The sequence below is a fragment of the Glossina fuscipes genome, unplaced genomic scaffold (genome assembly GCF_014805625.2).
Source record: "Glossina fuscipes isolate IAEA_lab_2018 unplaced genomic scaffold, Yale_Gfus_2 43, whole genome shotgun sequence".
NCBI lineage: Eukaryota > Metazoa > Arthropoda > Insecta > Diptera > Glossinidae > Glossina > Glossina fuscipes.
Genome location: NW_023998427.1, coordinates 408464 through 432084, shown reverse-complemented (window position 1 = coordinate 432084; position 23621 = coordinate 408464). Strand labels below are relative to the sequence as shown.

The window sequence follows — 23621 nt, the reverse complement described above, 5'->3', positions numbered from 1 at the left end:
TGTGCTACACCTATCCGCATGGAATTCATATATCATATATCGGGGGGATTAAGGGAAAAGTAGCAAACTAGCGATCATCAATATTTCATTTATTTTAGTTTTAATTAGCAATTGATTTATTTATTGCTTATCAATCATAAACTATTTTTTGATCGCAATAAAGTTGTGGTTCGACTAAAGTGAAGCTTCCAATTTAATGCATCCCTCTATAAGAGCGAGCGAGAGTAAACCATAATCTTTATTAATTCGAACGGATAATTATGGCAAAGATTCGTAATCCAAAATGCAAGCGGGTGTTAGTATATAAATGAAGTATACGTTATTTTCGACTATTTTCGCGATTTTTTTTTTTTTTTTTTTTTTCAATATATATCTTAAGCAATTCACTTTTGTTCTATGTGTTCATGCAAGTGACGAATTTCCCCTAATTATATTCTCTATCCAAGGTACATAGTCGGAGACTCTAGTGTATATGCCAGGTATAGTTGAAGCGCAACCGACGCCAATTGAGGTGATGCCCACAATGTACGGCACTGTGTACAAATCGTTATGAACAAGTTTCACTAAAGGTCCGCTAGAATCCTCCTGCATATAGGAATAATTAGTTATTCATTATACAAAATCATATATATATATATGTATAGTCTTTTATTCTAATACATTACCGGACAGTGATCTCGAATTTTTTTGGAATCGATCGCACAAATTTGCTTATCCGATATTCCATTTTTAAGAGGTCCCAATAAGTTGCCGGGTGGATGATCCCGATCGCAATCATTTTGCGAATGAATTTTCAAATCAATTTTTAATAAAAGCTCCGGCGATATGTGAGCTGCAAAAGTGTTATCGTAATCAGTATTAATGAGTATTTATTATCGTTTAGAGGTATGCAATTACGAAACGAGATTTGTCCATAACCCAAGAGAATGACATCACTATGATCTTCTATATGCTTTTCTGTCCAAAGGCATGCGAAAGACTCATCAGATCTTAACTTGAAATCATAAATAACTGAAATCATGTTAATTATGCCGCAATCTCATTACATACATTACAGGCTTCGCTAATTTAATTAAAGCTATATCATTATATATAGCTGGATGGCTGTAGTTAGGATGCTCGATACATTCAGAAATTTTTATATTCGGTGTTAAGGTGTCATTCAAATTGCGCCCACCTGCACGCAATAATGTAGGCGAACCTCTAGTAGCAGAGACCGCAATTAATGTAATTAGATGATAACTGAGGTAAGACTTATACGATAGTTTTCGATACTTACTCCTCATCGTGCAAGCAATGAGCTGCCGTTATTGCGAAATTGGCTGATATTAGTGCAACACCACAATTATACTTGATTGTTATGTTATCGCCTTTCGACTGCCAACCTAAAGCATACTTTAAAATAACAATAAATTGCCGTAAAAATGTGTCGAGTTTCTCATTTACATCACGACCGATCGTACCATAAAAGGATATTCCCGTTGTTTACTTGTTGAGTTATTTGCAATAGTTTTGTAACGTACGGGACACGTGGCTCCTAAACAGATGGACTTAATGCATGAGCTTTATCATTTAAATGCACTTTAATTACAAACATTACATACCCCTTGCAGTGGCTATCGCCGTCTCATTTACCGTCATTTGTGCTTTCGAACAACAAATTTGCAAAACACCATCGATCTCCTCGCATTCGTCACGATAAAAATATATCGAAGATTTTTTAGTTCTACACTGATTGTGGGGTACACACAATCCCATACCTTCATCGTTGTTGCAACGCTGCTGAATATCGAAAATATTATGTGCACGCGATCGACCGGGACTTGCGAACGTAACTGAAATTTATAAAATTTTTTATTCATGAAATTTTTTATTCATTGTTTGTGTAAATATTTGATTCTGTTTACCCATTAGCGCGATTGATATAAGCGATTTTTTGAATTTCGCATTTTTCGTATGCATTACTTTTGTTACGTTGCAAAAACTGACTTCACTCAAATAGTTAAACACTGATGTGATATTTCAGTTATCAATAACTTTGCCCGCCACCTGTACAATAACTGAATTTGTTCTGAAGTACATTTACATACATGACGTTTCGCAATTCTCTCGCTCGCAATTTTTTTTTTTTTTTTTTTTTGCGAATGTATGCAACATCGAGAAGCCGTACAGATAGGCACCATTTGTGATATATGCCTACAAGACGAAATTTTTCATTTGAAATTCGATAAATTACAATGTTTGAGCGCAACGTGCGATATAAGGCCTTAGTTTGAAAAGATCTTTGGCCGCTACTAAATACGAGTACGAAAGACTAGAATGCTGTCTGCATAAACAAGCATTCCTAAGCAATGTGAGACCTTTTCTTAGGCCTTTAGGCCTATCGTAGGAAGCTTGAATTTTTCGCATTTTGTAAAGGAAATAATGGCGTAAGGTGTTCAATGATTGCTCTTACTCGACAATAATAAATTAAATTATTGTTATTTCTATTATATTCCATTTCGTTCACGAGGTTCGAGGTTCAATCATCGTAACTCGAATCTTTGATACTCACCATCGAGAGCGCAAAAAAAAAAAAAAAAAAAAAAAAAAAAAAAAAAAAACTTGAAACGATTAGACGCCATTTTAAGCCGTCTATTAAGTTGTATGAAAAAAAACAAAAAAAACAAAAAAAATCTATGCCATATCTAAAATCTAAACACTATTCTATGCATACGAAGTTATTGTCACAAATAATGTTGGATTCTGCTGTTGGAGACTGCTAAGGAAGCAAAGAAAACGCTAAATTCATTTGAATGTAAATATATCGTTCGTCATCATTATGATCATTACCATCGCCATCATATCATCATCATATATCATCGTAATATAATGATCGTATGTATACGTTGCACTTGTAACAGAAATGTTTCCGATTTTCTATCTTGCCTTAAAACGTAGACACAAGTTAACGCCTCTGTATATATCACGCTAGTGGAAGCATCGACATGACAAGAGTTTGCCGGTGCTCGCAATTCTTAAATGAGAACAGAATCGATGCTCCTCATTTCAAAAGCAAATTGCTCTGGCATTGTGTAATTTAAAAGTGAGCGTCTCGTTATTGGTCCGTTATACGAGACTTATACTTGCAGCATTATCCGTTGAATATATTTTTAAAAGCTTTGCTTTCAGTTTTCTCGATCTTTGCCATGCCGTCAATTTGTCTGCTCACCGATTATAATCAACTGACTTGAGAAATTGCGCTGAATAGTGTAGAAATCCGATCCGATCCGATCTCTAAGTATTATAAAATTAATCCCCTTAGCAAATAGGTCGTCTTTTTATTTACCCGAGAATGGCTAAAAGGAAAACTATATATATATATATAGAATGTCGCAAATGGATCGAATTATTTTGCCGACCCTTTTCCAATTTAACTTTAACAATCGAGTATCTCGTCCGTTATCAATTATTTGCTGTGATTAGTAAGCAAATTCCCTGAAATAAAATAATCAGGTTTTTTTTTTTTTTACTTTATATAATTTCATAAATATATATATATATATATTGATATTGATATTTTTACTTATGCACACATCAATTTTATATAGATTTAATTGACATAAGAAGGGCATCACTCGTAATCACTTATTTACACAATGCGATTTAGGCGCGTACACATTTCGGTCTCTTAGTAGACCGATCATTTTCGCATTTCTCAAAAGCGCTGCACTTAACATTACCACAGTATGTACCCGAACCACCAGCTACAAAGAGAATTTTCATAAAATACATAATTATTATGGTGTTCCTTTCGTTCCAATCATCGTCTAATGTTCTTTAGGTTGATCAAATTTCTTTTATTTTACAAAATCTGTGGTACACATGCATAAAAAATAAATTTATAAACTCTCGTTTATGTAAAGCAAATGCAATTAATCCATTTCGTGCCCTATGAGTGAGTCATTTTTACAATTTAAAGGCAATCAGACTCATACTTTATATAAATGTAGTTCTCTAGTTCACGATTTTTAATGATCAAAATGAATTTGTGTTACGGTAGGCCCATGATCTTTTAATAGTTTTCAAAAGTAAGCATATACGTATGAAGCCATGAACATGACTCGAACGTATACAGCTAAGACGAACAATTCGCACTTTTAATGTTAGTTAGTTAGTTAGTTAGTTAGTTACCTCTTGAGAGAAACATGTATAGCATGATTGCTATACACATGTATCAACTGATGGATAGGACTTTGAAAATGGATCGATAGATCGATCGGTAGTTGAATAAGAAAAAAAAAATAAAAAAAATTCAAAATCTATATATATACATATATATGTATATATATATATATTTATCATCATGAATATGAAAGTACAATAGCCCCGCTTAGATTCTCATTTCAGAAAAATGGATAACGGAGAAAAGACAAAAACGAATTCAGTTACCAAATAGCATTCTTCATTGAACAGTAACAAGTTTAAGTAAATCTAGAGCTTAAGCAATTGGCAACGCAAGATTACTTGGCTATATATTAATAATTACCTTCCATCCAACCGATAACTTTTTGCAATTTAATCTAATCGTAAGTGTAAACTTTCCAAAAATATAATAATAATGCTTGGATACCGGTGAACATATGATTCTCTAGCACAGTTCAACAGTATTTCGTTTTACTATCCAGGCAATCGCGTCTCGTCTTATTATTTACTAGGCATAACGCCCCTTAAATGGTCCCGCTATTGGGGATATATTTTAGTATTCCTAGCTGCAGCTGAAAAAGTCATTTTTTCGAACATAATGGTGGCGTACAGTTACGTCAAGCTATGTCCAACTTAAAATTTTACTTCTTCAAGCAATTACATGCAAAGAAGTTTTTCCGATGCGTTGACTACGATTTCGTAAATACATTCGAGAAAATGCCCATTTCAGTTTCATTCGCGAGGTAAGCATATCCCGTAAACAGAGAAGTTAACAGAGACAGTGTACTACTACTAATGTATAAGAACAGATCGGCTTCGATTCGGTGATGGTAGATACTTTCAATTGTCATTATTCCCTAACACTAACATAATATTCGTATGACATCATTTTGAAATTTTTCATCTTTAACTCTTCTCGTGATCTTATTTATCCTTTAGACCATATGTACTTTCGGTTTCAAATTAGTTTCCAAACAATAGTTTGACATGGTTAATATATATATATATATATAAACATCTCGATAGACATCAAGCCGTAAAAATATACATATATATGTACAGAGATAAGTTGAATAATGAAAAATGATTTTTGACAAAATCGAATTGGTATTGAAATATATCGGGAGCCGCTAAATTATGATATAATGTAATAATAAAATTACTTACAAGTATTTTTGCTGAATGGAGAGGTGTCACGGCCTGAATTACTTAGCAAATTGGGCTGTACACATGAACGTCCATTGCAAAGATTTGGACAGCATTTGCCACCGATCGAGCTGCACTCACTGTCGTGTAAACATTTTGGCGTACAATTCTGTACTTTATTGTATGAGGGACATTCTGAGGCGACGCAAAGTTAAAACGTTTCAAAATAATTCAAATTTTAATCCGTAACTCACCTGATCCTAAAATCATTGCTGCCACAGTTAAGTTTATTAACAATAAAATCCAATGTTTGTTTGCTTAAATTAAAAAAAAAAAAGAAGAAGAAGAAGAACAAAAGTCGACATATTTCAAGATGAGATCAATGCTTTGTTATTCTTGTTTACTAACCCATATTGAAATTGTTGCTGCTTGTATATATGTATATATGGATTTATATATATATATATATGTATGTATGTATGTGTATATATGTGTGTATGACTGTGTAAATAAAATATAAACTGGTTTGTCTTTCACTCCGCCACTTCAGAAATCGAACTGAATATATTTGAAGGAAATTTCTTTAATATACTCTTGGCCGCGTTGCTTACACCGACTAACATTGCGACGTACAACCCACGCTATACAGAAATCGCATAAAAACTGGAATTTCGTTTTTTGCACTCGCCATTAACTGATGCGATTATACGACAATTACTATCATTCCGTTTCTTATATTCGCTACGAGTTTCATACTTAAGTGCGCATACATTCTTAACTAGCGTTAGATTTTAAGTGATTGCAATCGTGCCCTAATGCCCGTTCATTTAGCCGTTACTTGGTCGCAAAAATTTCATTTTCTAATGATTTAACTCGACGCACATGCATTTACAGTTGATGTCTATAAATTATTGGTGCAAGCGAATTATGAATATCGCATACATATATCTGCAATGGCTATGAAATAGAAAAACACAAAACCACACAATTTTATAGACATTCTTAACAATGTTGCTCAGGTTTAATGCCCGATATGGTCTGTTGATGCGTTCACATTTGCATCAGTGTGACGAGTATCTAAAATTCGTCGCAAAGCTAACTTTTTCTGCTATATGTACATATACATATGTATATTTACATGTATATACATATTTATGTATGTATGTATCCAATACAAACATTAAATTAAATACGTGAAACATTTCTACGTTCACCGAAGATAAAATTAACTGCACGTACAGTAACGTGAAATTAAGCCGACTTCGGTATCCCCCTCTATTTGATATAAGATTGCGGGTCTACTCGTAAATTATTTTTGTAAAGGTAGAGAAATTTTAATTTAAATTGTGAGAGAGAAATATAAGGTCAGCTTGATTCTGTCTACCACTGAGATATGCGATTAGATTAATTGTGTCGTTCGGTTTGTAACACCGAACTATACGCGTGGTAAAGTTCGTAACAAAATGTAAAGTATATATCGTTTCAATCAGCAGGCGACCGTAAGTGAATTTTGTTTTTATCCATTTTCCCCTCTCTCTCTCTCTCTGCACACATAAATCGCGTCAACCGTCGCCGTGTTTAGACTTGTCATTAAAAAAACTTCATCAGATTGGTCGGTTAATAAGTCACATGCTGAGCTCTTAAATACGAAAAAGTAAAAAATTACATTAAACGTAAAGTATTCTTAATTTATCTTAGCCCGCAAAGAGTCTTACAATATCCAAAGAGTGTGAAGAAGTTCTGCAAAAAAAAAAGCAAATCTTTTATTATATCAGTATCTAAAATGCTTACGGAAAATTTTTTATTTAATTGCCTTAACTAATGGGTACACTAGTGGCTTCGACCTTGGGCCCATAAAGCTTTCTTCTATATACTGGATGACTTTCATGATTCTTAAAATACCACAGACTGCTGTTGCCATAAGTAAAAAGCTATTGTTTTCATTTTCGTCCTGGAGAAGCATTAAAAATCCCTAAAATATTAACATTTTTACTTTCGAAATGCCAACTGAGAATATAGTTCGACAGGGCCATGCCCTACTTTGCCTAATACGATTCTTTCATTATCAACGTGTCAACAAGTAGATTATGTTAACATACAAACGCGCACTTATCATAAAAACCCAAGAAATAGATCAATTGAATTCACAGTTAACACCATAAACCCGACCCACTATTTTCCAGTGATTTTCTTGACAAAATATTAAAAATTAGATTATGTTTTATATGAACGCTGTTTATACGAGAGGCGCTTCAAAAAATCCAATCGGAACTTTTCGCACTCATGAAGACAAGGATTTCATAAAAGGAGAGTAAATGGTTTTTGAACTTTATGTGGAGAGCGGTCGTCAAAAATTTCACCAATCCAATCCATTTCGAACAGAATCTGTCCTTGGGCTAAAGCAAGTCGTCAATGCGCTATATTTTAAACAAAAAAATTGCAATCTGTTTGTGGACATATGCCAGGCAAACAGATCGTCAGAAAATGTTCTCGCACAGGTCTTTGTGAACTCCCTCCCTCTATATATATATATATAGGTGCATAAACTTAATATTATACACGATTACCCATATTGACGTAGGGCATGTTCTTAATCGCTATGAGAGGTTTACTCTTTTTAGCCGTGATCGCCTTTGTCTACCCTCCTCCAACCGAAAAATTGGAAAGAGAAAGGTCGTGAAAATCGTGAACCGAACGTTTACTCAGTGCTTTCCTCATTCTTAGCCATCGGAATTCGCTATTCGTCAGTTGTCATTTTCTTCTCATTTTATAGACAACATTTAAAAGTCCAAGTTAGAAGCCTTGAAATTTTTTCATGCCTATAAGGACGGGGAATGCATAAAGATCGCGAATCTTCTTCTTCTGAGAGTGCGTCTGCTGACTCCTAAACCAAAAATTTCTTTGAAAACGCCTCTGATAACACTTACACTTAGACGACTTATCACACATCTTACGAAAGCTATTACGCTCTGTGTCAATGCAACGATCATATATTAATCGCTTAGCCTCATATATTAAATAATCATGTGGTCAATTATTTTGGATAAACTTTTGAAATTCACGATTTCACTACAAATACCTGTTTTTGCTTGCGCTGCTGCTGTCAATGCTTACGATAATTAATTTATAGGGCACTCAACATTCTAGTGCAAATGTATAGTGAGAGTTTAAGATATTCCAAGTTTAGGGGAAGCACATGAGGTTTTTGCATAATAAGTGAATTTCATTGGAACGCGTGACTTCATCTGTTTCATCTGTTTTTACAAATGTAGAAAAAGTTGCTTCTCTTGTCAGAAGGTCAGCTCTTTGGCCAAATGCTTGTTTATGTAAACGAAACGCAAAACTGATGTGCGATGTGAATTGTTCAAGTGTTTTATTGAGAAGACGAAAAAACTGAAAGATACGAGTAAACGGAAATGATAACAATTCTTGTAAAAAGATAGCAAGCGAATAGATAATTAATTTGATATACAATGTGACGTTGCAACAAGCTCCAGCACTAACGGCATGATTGGGCACTTTTTGGGCATTAGAAAATTCCCATATCTCGAAATTCAATACTTTTAATTTTTAAGATATATGTGAATTTTAAAACTCCCACGCTTTGCAAATACCTTAGGGATGACCAGTCTTAGATAGGAGATCATAAGCATCGGGAACATCCTAAGTATTGTGCATACATTTTTCTCTTTTAAAGGCGGGTCGAGATATGAAAAAAACTAAAAACACAAATTAATACGAATTACATTAGTTGGTCATCTTGTCACTTTCGCTTACCGGGAAATAGAGAAATTCGCTTGGAAGCAGTCATTATCGTTATTCAATGCATTACAAAAACCGGAGCAATTGTAAATGTTATCTGTTTTGGATTAGCAGGAGCTGTGGAATCCGCTTATATTTTTATAGGACAATTTGTATTCTCATACTTGGATGGATAAGAAATGTTCCGTCATGTTTGCATTATAATAACGAAGCTACTCATTAACTCTTAGAGGCTTGTTCCGCTGCAGAAGCAATTACAAAATACAATTAGTCAAATATGTTAAGAAAATAGCAAGTTCTGCTTGATGAATTCATCAATCTCTTGGGATATTTTGCCGTTGTAAGAATTCGAAAATTAAGTTCCCTTGAGACGTAATGCGTAATGCCTCATTTCACATCAGGCGAACTATGAATGATACATCATAATAGTTCGACCTTAGGGATCTTCGCTTCTTGCTGTGGTGTATTCGTTGGATGCGTCGGCTAAAAATATCAAATATTTTATTTATAACAAAAATTGCATTCCATTAGTTAATCTGAACAAGATGAATTCATATTGTAGTGACCATCGAAAATTATTTTTATTGTTTGTTGAAATTTATCCCAGGGGCTGTATGGTGTAAAGCTTAATTGCTTGCCAACGAACACCAATATCAGCTCGATTGGCGTATCGTCTACGAATGATCCTTCTAATGGGAAGTCGTCCGGTACATGTACATATGGAAGTTGAGGCAAACACAATTTCGATGAATTCAATTATCATGTTCATGTAGTAGTAATGAGAAAATGCAACGCAAGTGTTGTGATTAGAAAATTGAATGTAATGCTCGTGAATCTGTTCATTTGCAAAACAGTACATGCATGTACACATTTACATTTTAAAGGTTAAAGTTTTTTTAGTTTTAACTTTCATCACTTTGAAGCTAAAGTTGAGCTCAGTTTGCTTAATTTACTAATAGCTTCGTTTTTAGACTTTTATGAAACTTTTTAAGAATTATACCGAGAAATTTTAAATGAAAAATATTTTTTAAATTTCATTCTAACATTTCGCCTTTCTATCACGGAATTATTGAGATTGAATATTTGAAGAAAGTTTCAGCGGACGAACAAACAACTTGTTGATTGTGAACATCGTGGAATGTATGAAGCGATGGGCTTGATACGTTCGCAATTAATGTATTTAGGCGGAAGGGAGGGGATTGGAAAAAGTTTTTCTTGATTTACATATCGTTGAAATCCATAAAATTTGTTTTAACATAGATTAGCATAGAATTGAAAAGCAAGATAACTATGCGACTTTCAAAATGAATTTTTTTCTTTTTCTTTTTCATAGTCGTCTTTAAGGCGCAAATCGATATTCAATGAATAGCATAATCAAGTTTTTTTTGCCATATCGATTGTTATTACACCTAACGATTGGTTGGAGAGTTCATGACTTTTCAGTGCACTTATTAAACTACTTACCGAGGACTTTTTTTTTTTCTTTTTAAAAAACAAATCATATCGAATTATGTTGCGGGGAAAGATATAATTCTCTTTGATACGGATTAAGGACCACGTACGAAAAAAATGATATACGAGTTCTTGAATCAACGTAATATTATATGTATATCTTGGTTATGATTTTAGCGATTGTGAAGTTATATGCAGATGAAGATGCAGATGCAGACCGCAATCACTGAACGCATATATTTGACTTTTGAAAATTGGCCATCTTTGCTGCAATTAAGCAAAGGGCCAGCTTAAAGCAAAAGTATATAAAATGAATTTCACCCATCACATCAGCTCTATTATATGTATCGCATAAATGATGAGAAATCTTTAAATACAAATAATATTTAATTATCTTTTATAAAAAAAAATTTTTTTTTTTTTTTTTTCTTTTCAACAAATATTCAAACTCATCTTAAGCTTATAATGCAAATTAATTTTAAAACTACCTGACAACAACTATCTTACAATAAGATAAAAATTAATTGATTTTTGTCTTAAAACGATGTACAAAATTAATTAAAAAAAAGAAAATTTAAAATAAATAGATTTTATACCAAACAAATAGAACAAAACAATGATTTACATATATTTACATCAAAACTATTGTATACACTTTGACTAGTTGCATCATATGGAGGCAAATTCAATTACAATAACAAGACATTTACACCGAGCAAAAAAGTAATAGAGATTTACAAAGGCGGAATGGTAAGGGGAACGAGTACAACGTGCTGCTCTAATTTCTTTTATTAACGAAACGTATTCCCCAGTCTTCTTTAATCATATCGGCCCCCTTTTCGCCAATCATGATGACAGGAGCATTCGGATTGCCATTAACAATAGACGGCATAATGCTGGCATCTATTACCCGTAAACCGGAAACACCGTAAACGCGTAGACGGGAATCGACTACAGCTGTAGGATCCCAATTGGGACCCATTTTACATGTGCCCGTCGGATGATAAATAGTAAATGTGAACTGCTTAAGGCAACAAGCCCAGTAAGAATCTGTGTTGAATTCCAAATGCCGGCAACCGGGCAACGGAATGTTGTGCAGACGAGATCCAAAACGTTGAAATGCTTGCGTATTGGAAACATTTATCGCTAACTTAATGCCTTCCACTAAAACATCGATATCTTCCTGGTGATCGAAGTAATTGGGTATGATGTTCGGTTGTTGTTGTGGATCACGTGAATTTAAACGCACCCAACCCGTGCTTTTAGGACGTAACAATAATGGCAAAATGGACCAGGTTTCCAAATTCTGTATAGGCTTATAGACGGTATTGTAAAAACCATCTCTGAGATTTAGCACTTTTCGCACTTGATCGCCACCATCGGAATTCACGGAACTGGGGCAAAAATGAAATTGTATATCAGGCCAATCAATATTGGGATCTTGATATTTTGTATTAAGGAAGGCGACACCTTCCACCCCGGTAAAAGTCATCGGACCGCGTTCTCGTAATATATATTCCATGGAAACGGGTATTGTTTGAAAACGATTCCGTGTCACTGTTAATGGAGAATCTATCACGAATGTTAAGCCACCCAGGCCAACATGATCTTGAAGATTGTTACCGACTGGCAAATCGACAACCACTTGTATACCCATGTCTTGCAAATGATCGGCGGGACCTATCCCTGACAGCATCAAAAGTTGTGGGCTATTCAAAGCTCCAGCTGAGCAAATAACTTCTCTTTTCACAAAAATTATATTTCTATGACCATTTTTTACATATTCGACTCCCGTTACTCGCTTGCTTTTATTAACTATAATCCGTGTTGCTTGAGCATTTAGCAATACATGCAAATTCTTTCGCAGTCTTACTGGCCGGATGAATGCTTTACCAGTACTGCAGCGAGATCCTCGCCTTATAGTGCTTTGAGTTATCATGAAGCCCGTTTGTACCTCACCATTGATATCACGATTTTCATAGCCCATTTCTAGGCCGGCTTGGAGAAAGGCTATTGATAGCGGTGTACGCCACGGGGACTCTTGAACCGTCAAATAACCACCTGTGCCATGATATGGCGTTTTTGCCAAGTAAGGGTTACGCACATCTTCAGATTTTAAGAAATACTTTAAGACATCTTCATAACCCCAGCCAGGATTGCCTTGCGATTCCCAATTATTGTAATCGTTTTTGGAGCCACGTACATAAACCATAGCATTGAGAACACTGGATCCCCCTAAAACTTTACCACGCGGCCAAAAGCAGCGATCCCCTCTCATGGCTTGACAATATTGGCGGTTAGGTGAAGGCGAAGTTTGATATCGCCAATCCATATTGGTTAACTGTAAATAAGCTGCTAACGCGGGAACATCGGAAATTTCCGTTTCATCACCACCGGCTTCCAAAAGCAACACTGTCCAATTTCGCATCTCTGATAAACGATTGGCCACTACTGCCCCCGCAGAGCCACCGCCTATTATTACAAAATCATATTGACGTCCAATCTGTAACGAAGAAAGATATAATAATTGCGATGGATATATAAATGAACGATACTTGCACGTACCACTTGAGCTTCTTGCACCTTATTTTCGGGATCTACACTCTGATAGTTATAGTAATTCAAACCAATTGCGAGCAGAGGGATCATTCCCAGTATGGACGCCATAGCGCCCAGAGCCATTTTTCTGTAATTGTCAAATCCAAGGATCTTCACTCACTTTTGCAGACCTCTTGCTTATATCAAAGCCGTTAGCTAAAGGTGCACTCGTCGATAACGGCAATTCAGCTAATATTTTCGGTGTGTAATTACGTATGCCACCCGGTTTTGCTACTTTGTACTGGGCGCGTGCCCGTTCGTCTTCTTCGAGAATATCCAAATACGATTTAATATATAAATGATGATCAAGATAATCTTTTTGTTTTTGCAATGATTTGCTGGATTTAACCGAGACGACGGACGTGCCACCGCCGCTAGTTGTCGAGGCTGCCGATGAAAAGCCCGTCGGTGTGCTAACGCAGGATGAGTAATAAATGCCACTATCAATACTTTGCGAATTATTACGTTGATGTTGATGCCGTCCGTTTTGACCTTTATAAAGGTCAGATTTTTCTCGAAAATTACCCAATTGATAATCCGATGATATTGAGCTGCTATCTAAAGATTTTCTCGAACCCAGCTGTTTCGATATTTTGCTCTTCTCATAGATCTGTTTACTCAAATTATATTTTTGGCGATGTTTATAGTATTCGTCGTCGGTCGAGGAAGAGTTCGAAATGCTCGATGAGCTATAAATTAATTCCTTATGTTTCGTATATTTCTCGTTCGGTTTACTTAAGTGTTCCAGTTTGTAATTTCCAAGTTCCTCTTGCGACGATTTATGCTGATATTCCCGATAGTGCGATTGTTGCTGACGTCTACTGCTGCTACTGCTTATGTTACACTTATTTTGTTGCGATATCTCTTGTCCCATATTTCAGTCAGTTTCAAATATAGGAAGCTATGAATTTATGTTGAAAGAGAAGTGAAAGAAAAGAAAGAAAAGTCAATTATTAATTGACCCATATTACGTAACTGTCATAACGGTATTGTATATGAACAGTGGAATTTTAAATACGCATTCGAGCGCACAACAACTTATTTATAAATTGAAATGCGAAAAAGAAAAATACCGCTGCACGAATTTCTTATCGCTATCAAACTGCATTATAATAAAGCAAAAACAAAAAAAAAAAATAAAAATAAAAACAAATAAAAACAAAGAAAACATATAAAATATATTTTATATGTAATTGAATGCATGCTTTACTTGTCGCTTTGTCGTGTTGCCGCTTTCCTGGAAACCCTTCTTCTTGTACGGTACACATTACAATTTCTAATTAGTATGAATGCTTTAGTGATCTTTAAGCTTATTATCCAAGTTTACTTGTTAGTTTTGTTAGTGTTTGTCCGCGAGAATAGACACCGAGACACAAAGTGCGTTACTCAAATATTCATACAACGAAAAGCATTGAATGTTCAAATTTTCTTCAAATTCTTCTACTACTACTACTACTACTACTACTAAGATGGACAGAACTAATATAAATCACAAAACCTTTAATGTATATATATATATATATATTAAACGTTTTAACGATGCTCTAATTAAATTGAAACAGCACAATTGTACCTGAGTATCAAGATCGATAATTATGTGCTTATGCGTATTTAAAAAAAATTAATTTATTATCGCATAACTATCTGTTCGGCTATAGTGGTTTTAGTTACCCATACAAATCAATGTAAAGCTATTCTCTCACGGCATGAAGCTTCATATTGATCCCTAAGCTGATTGAGAAACATAGGAAATTATTTCGTTTCCCGCTTTAATCAATGCATGGCGTAACATTGGCGTATTTTGGTGTTTCATTAAAATCCTGACTTTCTTTTCCAATCACAATTCGATTTTATGTAATATTGCCTCAGATATTTAATACATTTTCACGCGTTACATAATTCGCTAACTGACGTTTTTCTAGAAAAACTAACTACTTTACCGGTATAACTACATAACACAAATCCAATTAAATAAAGTCTGGGGAAAAAAAAACATAGTTTTTTAATACGTATATGTATATGCATAGCATGCAAATAAGCATAACTGGACTTTTGCTTTCCTTACACTTTCTCGCCTAGATTTTTAAATCTGCATGCGAAGCTCTACCCAAGTTGCGGCAAAGGTTTTGCACGCAATTACCACATTTTCAACATATGCGCAAATTGATGATTGCGTTAGCGCCGCCAATTTTCCGTATAAATAGTTACTGTAAGCAACCGAATATATTAAAAGCAAATGTACCGAACTGAGCAGATGCATTGCAAGCACAAATGAATGCAATAATTTTCTTTACTATCTACACACATCGTCTAACTTGCTGATACTTAATGATACACATGTTAATATATGCTCAAATACAAATGATATGATGATTGTATCTTTAACTGCCTTAAACAAAAATTCAAGTAAATTGATAAAAAAAAAAAAAAAAATGAAAATAAAAATAAAAATAAAAAGAAGTTGTTTCCCTTTCAGCAATGATAAAATATCATTGTATACATATGAGAAATTATGTTTCGTTCACACGGTACGAATAGTTTGTTGCTCTTCTATTTAAATGTGTGTGTTTGTTTTCCATTTGTGCATCATCAATTGAAACCCGATTAAGGGAACTATTCAAATGCCCGGAATTTTTTTCACGCATGCATGCATTACTTTGCTTTGCTTGCAACAAATCGCATTATCTTCTTCAAGCGGAAAATATAATAATACTACTGAACAATTGTAAGTGATATACGTAATAAAACGTAATACTTGCATAAGGCCGACCATTAAACACGCTACATTACTGCTTTCGTTATAGAAAATCAAAAATTACACTCTTCCACCATATAAGGGCATATGTGTGATGAGAACTCTCGGCTGAGAGGTGAATCCGAAAAATATACCAATGTAATTCAAAGTTCAATTTTGTAAATTTATATATCTCAAATCGCTATTCCGGTTCAATTTTTATTTTAACATACAAAAAATGAGATATTGGTGGCATATAGAGATTGACTTTATCATCATGTTTACATTAAAGAAGATTCAAAAGTGTTTCACAATCATTGAAATTTTCGACATTTACTTAAGATGGCGATTAAAAATAGAAAATGATTTCATCTAATCACTCCTTTCAAATGCATTGCTATACCGGTCGAATCAATGGATTTACTCTTTTAGCTTAAAATATTTAAGTTTATTATAATTCATTTAAATTTCTCGAGCCCTGCTGTCTTTAAATTGAATGAAACAACCCATGAACGGAGCGATACTGCCCAAAATTGATAATGCCGCCATCACAAGCGGTGCAGAGTATAATGAAAGAGAACCAACTGTTTGAACATTATTGCTTCTGGCATTCAAGCTGTGAAGAGTAAAATGTTTTGTTTATAGCAAAAATTTTGCTATAAAGGTGGGAAAGCAATGGGAATTAATGTTTATACTAATATTAGATGAGTCGAGCATATCAAGTAGTAGTCAAGAATAAAAGTGGCTAAGTCATCAGCTTCGAAATCAGGCAAAAACGTATAAACTTATTGCGGTATGACCAGGGCGGTCACATAACTTTCTCACGAGTGCTTTAAAATCCCCCCCAAAAAAAAAAACAGTGTTCAGAGGCGCGGAGCAATTAAAATAACTTCTCCTGCTTCCGATAATCGCATTATAATGTTAGCAAAGCAAAGGGTTCGGTCTGATACCCCGTTAAAAAAGCATTACGGATAGGTTTGTACATAAAAAACTTGCTGGAAACTGTAATGTTACCGTATGCCAAAGAAAATAAGCCTCTACTATGGAAATTTCAGCAGGATAATGATCCTGCCAAAAACGTGGTTCGTGGATCGTATCTTGATCATCATTGAATGGCTAGGGCACTCTACCTCAGTCTCAGTCCTGTTGAAAATGATTGAGAAGGACTAAGACGTCATGTTTCCTATAGCAATAAAAAGGAATTGTGAGAAAATGTTTAAAAAGCATGCTATAATATCGCAGGAGAGATCTGCGATAATTAAAATGTCATATTTTCTGTAGCAATAAAAATAAATTGCGGAAAAACATTCAAAAAGCATGATAGAATATCTCAGTAAAGATCTGCGATAATTAATTTCATCCATGCTTATAAAAATCGAAGAAATATTCTCTACACCGGCTATTGACTGTTTGCAATGATTTCTATAAAAATGCTTACTTTTGAGTACAATATTTTGCGATATTTTTAACTTTCTCTCTACACATCTATTTTACTATTGTCCACTTGCGATGCGATATTTTTGAAATAAAACTTTTTTTATTTGACACATCGCTAAATTCCACTTTAAAAATAGAGAAATGTTTCTACTGATAAATATAATGTATAGCAAGAGCTAAATGAAAACGAATAACCCATGTCCTATCTTTACAAGGTTTAATGATAGAAACCTTTAACCGAAATTTCAAAAGTTTTATCCGCAATAAATGATATTTCTGCCATGCATCCACTAATAGTAGTGCAAGCAATCTACATATAATTCCATGTTAATCGAATCGAAAATATATAATCGTTTTAAATATTTCCATACCTATAAATTATAAATATTAATTGAAATAGATTTTTGCAGAAGTAAGTATGTGTTAATGTTATGAATAGAGATATATTTAAAAACGACGATCACGATTTTGTTGCAAAACAACTCTTTGCGGGAACAATCATTTATTGAATTTTTAAACAGGATTTCCTTTTATTTTACATTTGATAGATATTCCGCACAAAGTAATAAAACGGGGAGGAAATTCAGACCAGACAGTGCAACGTTTTATTGATTAAATCAAAATTTTTTCTTTTTATTTATAATATTATGGCTGCTGTTGTTGCTTAAAATTTAACTGGTTTTTATAGGCGACAATGGTTTCTGCCACAACAAGTTTGTTGCTTAAGTCTTTCGTTTAATGCAATATTTTTTCACTTATTTCTCGTAATTCCGACAGTATGCCTTTGTTTTTTTTTTTTTATTTAAATTATAATCTCGCGTAAGCGTTTCTTTTTTTTTTGTAATATATCACTTTCACAATCGCACGCATATATATTGCAACTATATCAAATATTAAAACAATTAAGGTTTTCCAAAATCTAAAAAAAAGCTACGAAAATTTCAAAAAAAAATTATTTAATTGCATAAATTATTGTTTCATGTCAGTTGATCGTCTTGAAAAAAATTATAAAAATAATAATAATAATAATAATAATAAAAAAGTATTAAAACAGAAAATATTATATGATTAACTTTTATATCAAATTTTTTGGTTATTTTATGTGTTTGTATGTTACAAAAAAAATATATAAATCTTTATAGCGAAAGAAATATTAACGGTTTTCGCTTATTTTCTTTAATAATTTCTGTGCAACTGGTTTAATGTGCTTAATCGAGGCGTTTTTTATTTTTATTTTTTTTCTCTGTTTGCAATCAAAGAAGTGCGAATCAATTGGTTACTGAAACTGTACTGATGAGTATGTAATCAAACAAATGTTATAGCGAAGCGTTTTCTTTATCGCATACGATATTCATCTATAATTACATTTTAGAGAAATACAAGAGTAAGGAAAAATGATTAAAATCTAATACACGTTTAGTTTGCTCTTAATTGGTAAACTGCAATTAGTGGTGGGTGTGCACTCGTCAGCTTCGATTTTCAATTGCATTACAATTTATCCAATCTCTTTTATTAAGCATCTCACACACAATCGTTTTGGTTGACTTATGAAAATACCTTAAGCGAAATAATATTTGTACAGTAGTATATGCAAAACAAAGCTTTCTTTATATCCAGTCAAATTATTTCGCACTCTAAAACAACTCCTTAAACATATCTACAATGTTCCATGCGATGTCATATATATATATATTAGGTTAAAGAAGAAAAGCTGTGGCATTTTCTCCCAATAGATGACCAAAGGTGCGCTTCTGGCAGAGATTCAAGACGCTACGGCTTTGGTTATTTCAACTGAAAGTATGAAGTAAAACCGCATGCGGGGAGGGGAGGGAGTTTTTTTTATATATATACGTGAGATTAGTGACTCTGAGAATGTTTTCTATATGTGCAAGCACAATGGTGGCTAGGAAGTGTTATAGGCAGAGTGAGGTAGAACAAGGGAGTAGTATCCGCGTATATTCGACTTGAAAGTAGAAACATTAGGCCTGATGGGCAAAAAGTGTTCCGGTCGGTTGCTCAAAGCCGGCCAGTGCGGTTAAAGAATGACGTGTCGCGGTAGTGTAACTGAAAAACGCATACAGCAATGTTAAAGGATTTAATTGGTGGACAAATCCTTTTTATCTGTGTAGAATACTTGTCCTTGGACATACCTATACCTAAGCACTACAAAGTGCAAATTATGCCGGTGCTCGAAGGTATCGACAATTTGCGATACATTCTCGTCGCTCCTAATCACCTGAGCGCATGAGCCCTTAGCTATATCCATTCTAGAGTCTCGTAGCAAAACTTGGACGCTTCCGCCCACACATGTAAGCTACTTTCTAATTTTGGTCCGACATACGCGTCATATATATATATGTATGATACGGAAATATTTTTTGCATCAGTTTATAAAACCTAAGTCTTTGATTGCGTCTTTTAACACTTTTAACACACACACATGTTCAAACACACTGAATATTTGACGACAATTTTTATATATATATTTTATATTGAATAACAAATCGATAGAAATAGGTTTAAGTATATATATTGAAGTGTAGAATGCGGTATTTCAAAACAAAAGTCCACAATCATAGTATGCCATCACAATACATAAACCAAAGCATTTAAAACAAAAAAATTTTATATTATAATTTTAATCGTATAACCATTCGTGTCTTAAGGTGTGAATGGATTGCTTCGAAATAGTGTTTATGTCATTAGTGAATATGTCATTAATGTCATTGAATGTTCGCTGCAATACTTGTAATATATTGCGATAAAAGGAGATGTGTACGGGTATCTGAGAAGGACATTAATCGGCTTAAGTCCAGCAAAACTCTTTTTCCTTGTGACTTTCACGCAACCAGATCACTGCAGTAGCAATACGTTCAGCTTTGAATACACTGTACCAATGCCAATGCGAATGTGAGCTCCTTTTCAAATATATACTCTTCAGCAATTGGAATTTGTAAGAGAAGCCTTAAATAGGTGCCATAAAGGTTTGTTTAGAAATTCGCAGAGAATTCCTAACTTGAAGTCACAAGGCAGGCTATTTAATTATTATGTTACGTTAACCACTTTTTTTCCTTGTCATCCAATTTATTATATTTTTTTTTTTTTTTTTTGCCTTTTTCTTGCGATGATTTTATTATTTCATAATGCATTTAGTTAGTTACTGTAGAAATTATGAATGTCATGAATTATTATATATGACACACACAGATCTAATAAAAATAAGAAAAGGAATATATTTTGTTTTTTTTTTTTTTTTTTTGAGATAATAATATTACTTAAAATATTTAAGTAATATTTATAAATAAAATAAAAATAAATCTTGTGCATCTTTGTAGAAAATTCTCCGTAGCTCTTATTAAATCACTTAACAGAGAACACACGTAATGCATATGCAAACCGCAGCCCACTATTAAATTTGCTTTATTATGCTTTATAAAGATGTCGAAGAGCGTATCTTACTTCATTTTTTTTTTTTTTTTTTTTTTTATTTTTTTTATTCGATAAATCAAATCAATCAGAAACTACAAACTTGAAGTGTAGTTGCGTAAGACGTTGTAATAGGCAGCGCATGACTTTTAGTATGAAACGCATTCAGTTTCGCCATTTTACACTTTAAATTTCAACATCAAATTTATTTTGAAATCGATTGCGAATTTTAAATATATATATATATACATGTACAAAATACGTTCCGCAATGTTCATTGAATTGCGAATTTTCGCACCTTTGATATTACGATGTATGCACTTGTATATATATTTATACTGCTACCTAAAGATAGGTAATGGTCGAAACGTCTATCTCAACGTAATAACGAATTGTAAGCATTGTCCGAGCTATTGTTTAAAGTGAAAAAATCGAATGCATAAGTAGAGGTTGCCTTTCAATTAAACACAAGCACATCAAGTGTGTGATTCCCGAGAAAGGTATTATTTTAGGTCAACTAATCGGGTAGATAGCGTCGTCCTCGTTAAAATAAAAGCAGTTCACTTCACTCATTGCAGCAGTATCTTCAATTAGGTTTCGCCTAATTATACCGCTAACCCAATAACTGCATCAAAATTATCAGAGAAAAATGTTCGAATATTTTTACTCTCACTCATAATAATTTTATTCAAAAAAGAAAGTCATGATTTGCTTTATGCATTTTCATCACTCAGTCACTGAATGTGTATTGAAACCTTACTCTCTTTACGCGCCCGCAGCAAGAAAAAGCCTGCAACTTATACTTTCTAGCAGCTATTGAACCGATGATCTCACAAAAACGCCCTAACCTATGGAATTCTATACAAAATATTCATGTAAAACCTGTTACGAATGTTTCTTGTGGCCAATCGATTATCGCAGAGTTTTACCAAAGTATTTTGCGCAACTTTTATATTAAGATTGTTAATATTAAAGATTCGCCCGAAGAAGCCTGAAAGTTTTAGATTTTTGGTTGATTCTTCTTCGCAGACTTTGCCATATGGGCAGGAGTGATTAGTTAACACGTACGCCAAGTACGTATGTAAAGTGGAAGCAAATGCTTTTGAGATTGCATTTACTTACGTAGATGCTTTGTTAAGGTTCGTATGAATTTGTCACGTTGAGAAAAATGCGTACACGCTTGTCCCAATATTATTTACATCATTTGTAATTGCTGAGACGTAGGTTTGCTTATGTGTAGCGTGAACAACGTACAAAACGTAATGCCACGCAGTAGGCTTGAGAATTCTTCTTTTAAATCTACGACTTTCAAAAGGTCTTGGAGAAGTTGTGTTTTAACTTAGCAGTGTTTCCGCTTATATTTAACTTCTCTTATCGAATTACTTCTCTTCTCAATTTCTCAATTTGTTTTCATCGTAATCCAAATTTTGATTCACCATAAAAGTTAGCAATACATTGCACTAATCTGACTAATGTCTACCGTACCGCCATTGAGTACCAAATTGTACCAAAAAAAAAGGAAGGGAGGCAATTCAAAAATTGTTGTTGTTGCATTCATGCAAAATAATTCAACAGAATGTAATAAATGCAGGCAGTGTGAAATAGTGTGTGTACACCCTCTGAGATTTGTAAAAAAAAAAAAAGAAAAAATGATTATTCTAATGATTATCTATACGCAATTTATTTTGGCAAACGATTGGCTTGACTGTCGTTCCGATGGGGAGTTATATTCAAAGCCTTTCATACTCGCAAAAAGAATTTATAATCCTTTTAAGGACTTGCTCTTCATTCCGAGTATGCCTTTTTTGTATGTATGCTGCATTCATTTCAAGGTCATCCTTTTAGAAGTCCAATCTGAAATTTTCGGACCTGCAATGTCCATATAGTCCTTCGAATAAACTCTTGCTTTGGATATCCACCACATATTGTGCCGAGTGTCCGTAACGCTGAGAAATTCAATCTCCAAGTTAGCTTTTAAAAAGCAGGCTGACTGAATACTAACTGAATATACAGAACTGCGTCTTAGTTGCACATTTTATGATGTTTCCTTTAGCAAAATCGTCAAGTTCGAAGTCGAAAAACCTCCTAAATCGAATCAATGCCCGATTCATGATAAAAAATATTATTGATATGGACATGGAATCCTAGATTGTAACTTTCTATCATAATTATAAATGGCCATAACTGAGTCAATTTAGAACTCTATTCGAATAAAAATCACATACATGTTGCACGTTGTGTCATTCAATTCGGTGAATATGATAAGACAAACAGAACACGTGCCGGCAATAAAATCAACTTTCGAAACAAAACAACGGAATTTTGATACAATGGAAAGATTGAAAAGAAAAACACTTGGAATAGATAGATAGTGGGCATGGTAGGCAGAGTACGTAGGCACAGCATGTAATAGGAATGATAATGAAAATCGCTGTGTCAATGCCAAGATTAAAAAGATTGAATGAATTCTTTTAAATATTATTATAATAATAATATTAATTTTAATCAAATTTAATTTACCTTTTAATTGTAATTAAAATATTTGCGTTTTGTATATAAAACTTCCGGTTAATTCAGTGAAACGGTTTGCTTCCCCTTAACAAACTTTCAAGTAAATATTTCAACATCATTTTTATTGAAAACGTCATGTTTTTACTTTCTTTTTAATTTAACACAAATTTTCGCAAAAATATTTTACAAAATATTTTAAAAATTTTCTTTGAATTTTATTTAACTATCGTTAACTCGTTTCTTATTATATATGCTTTATATATACATATGTATATATAGATATATACATACATATATATATATATATATATATAGATATATATATATATTATATTTCTATATTAACTCTAAAAATAATTTCATTTCATAT

At 33.5% G+C, this 23621-nt stretch overlaps 5 protein-coding genes across 10 annotated transcripts in view; 1 reads left to right on the top strand and 4 right to left on the bottom strand.

Moving 5' to 3' along the window:
• The window catches only part of LOC119637235 (adenosylhomocysteinase-like), a 287510-nt gene that overhangs the window by 159586 nt on the left and 104303 nt on the right, over positions 1-23621 (bottom strand). The window lies entirely within an intron of this gene.
• LOC119637227 (flotillin-2) overlaps positions 1-23621 on the top strand; it is a 217893-nt gene that overhangs the window by 94721 nt on the left and 99551 nt on the right. The window lies entirely within an intron of this gene.
• On the bottom strand, positions 354-2112 carry LOC119637229 (serine protease snake-like). Its single transcript, XM_038033101.1, has 8 exons — positions 1908-2112; positions 1605-1835; positions 1464-1537; positions 1280-1395; positions 1051-1203; positions 898-989; positions 666-832; positions 354-585 (listed from the first exon to the last, which is right to left on the bottom strand). The coding sequence occupies exons 1-8, from the start codon at positions 1960-1962 to the stop codon at positions 403-405; spliced, it is 1071 nt and encodes a 356-aa protein (XP_037889029.1). The 5' UTR covers positions 1963-2112; the 3' UTR covers positions 354-402.
• LOC119637237 lies at positions 3539-6791 on the bottom strand. Its single transcript, XM_038033110.1, has 4 exons — positions 5740-6791; positions 5586-5648; positions 5353-5526; positions 3539-3746 (listed from the first exon to the last, which is right to left on the bottom strand). Exons 1-4 carry the CDS (start codon positions 5741-5743, stop codon positions 3646-3648), a joined length of 342 nt encoding a protein of 113 aa, XP_037889038.1. The 5' UTR covers positions 5744-6791; the 3' UTR covers positions 3539-3645.
• Positions 11006-23416, bottom strand: LOC119637238 (glucose dehydrogenase [FAD, quinone]-like). Its single transcript, XM_038033111.1, is given in 4 exon segments — positions 11006-13048; positions 13111-13149; positions 13208-14044; positions 23261-23416. Coding segments are annotated over 3 exon segments (2574 nt in total). The 5' UTR covers positions 14018-14044; positions 23261-23416; the 3' UTR covers positions 11006-11323.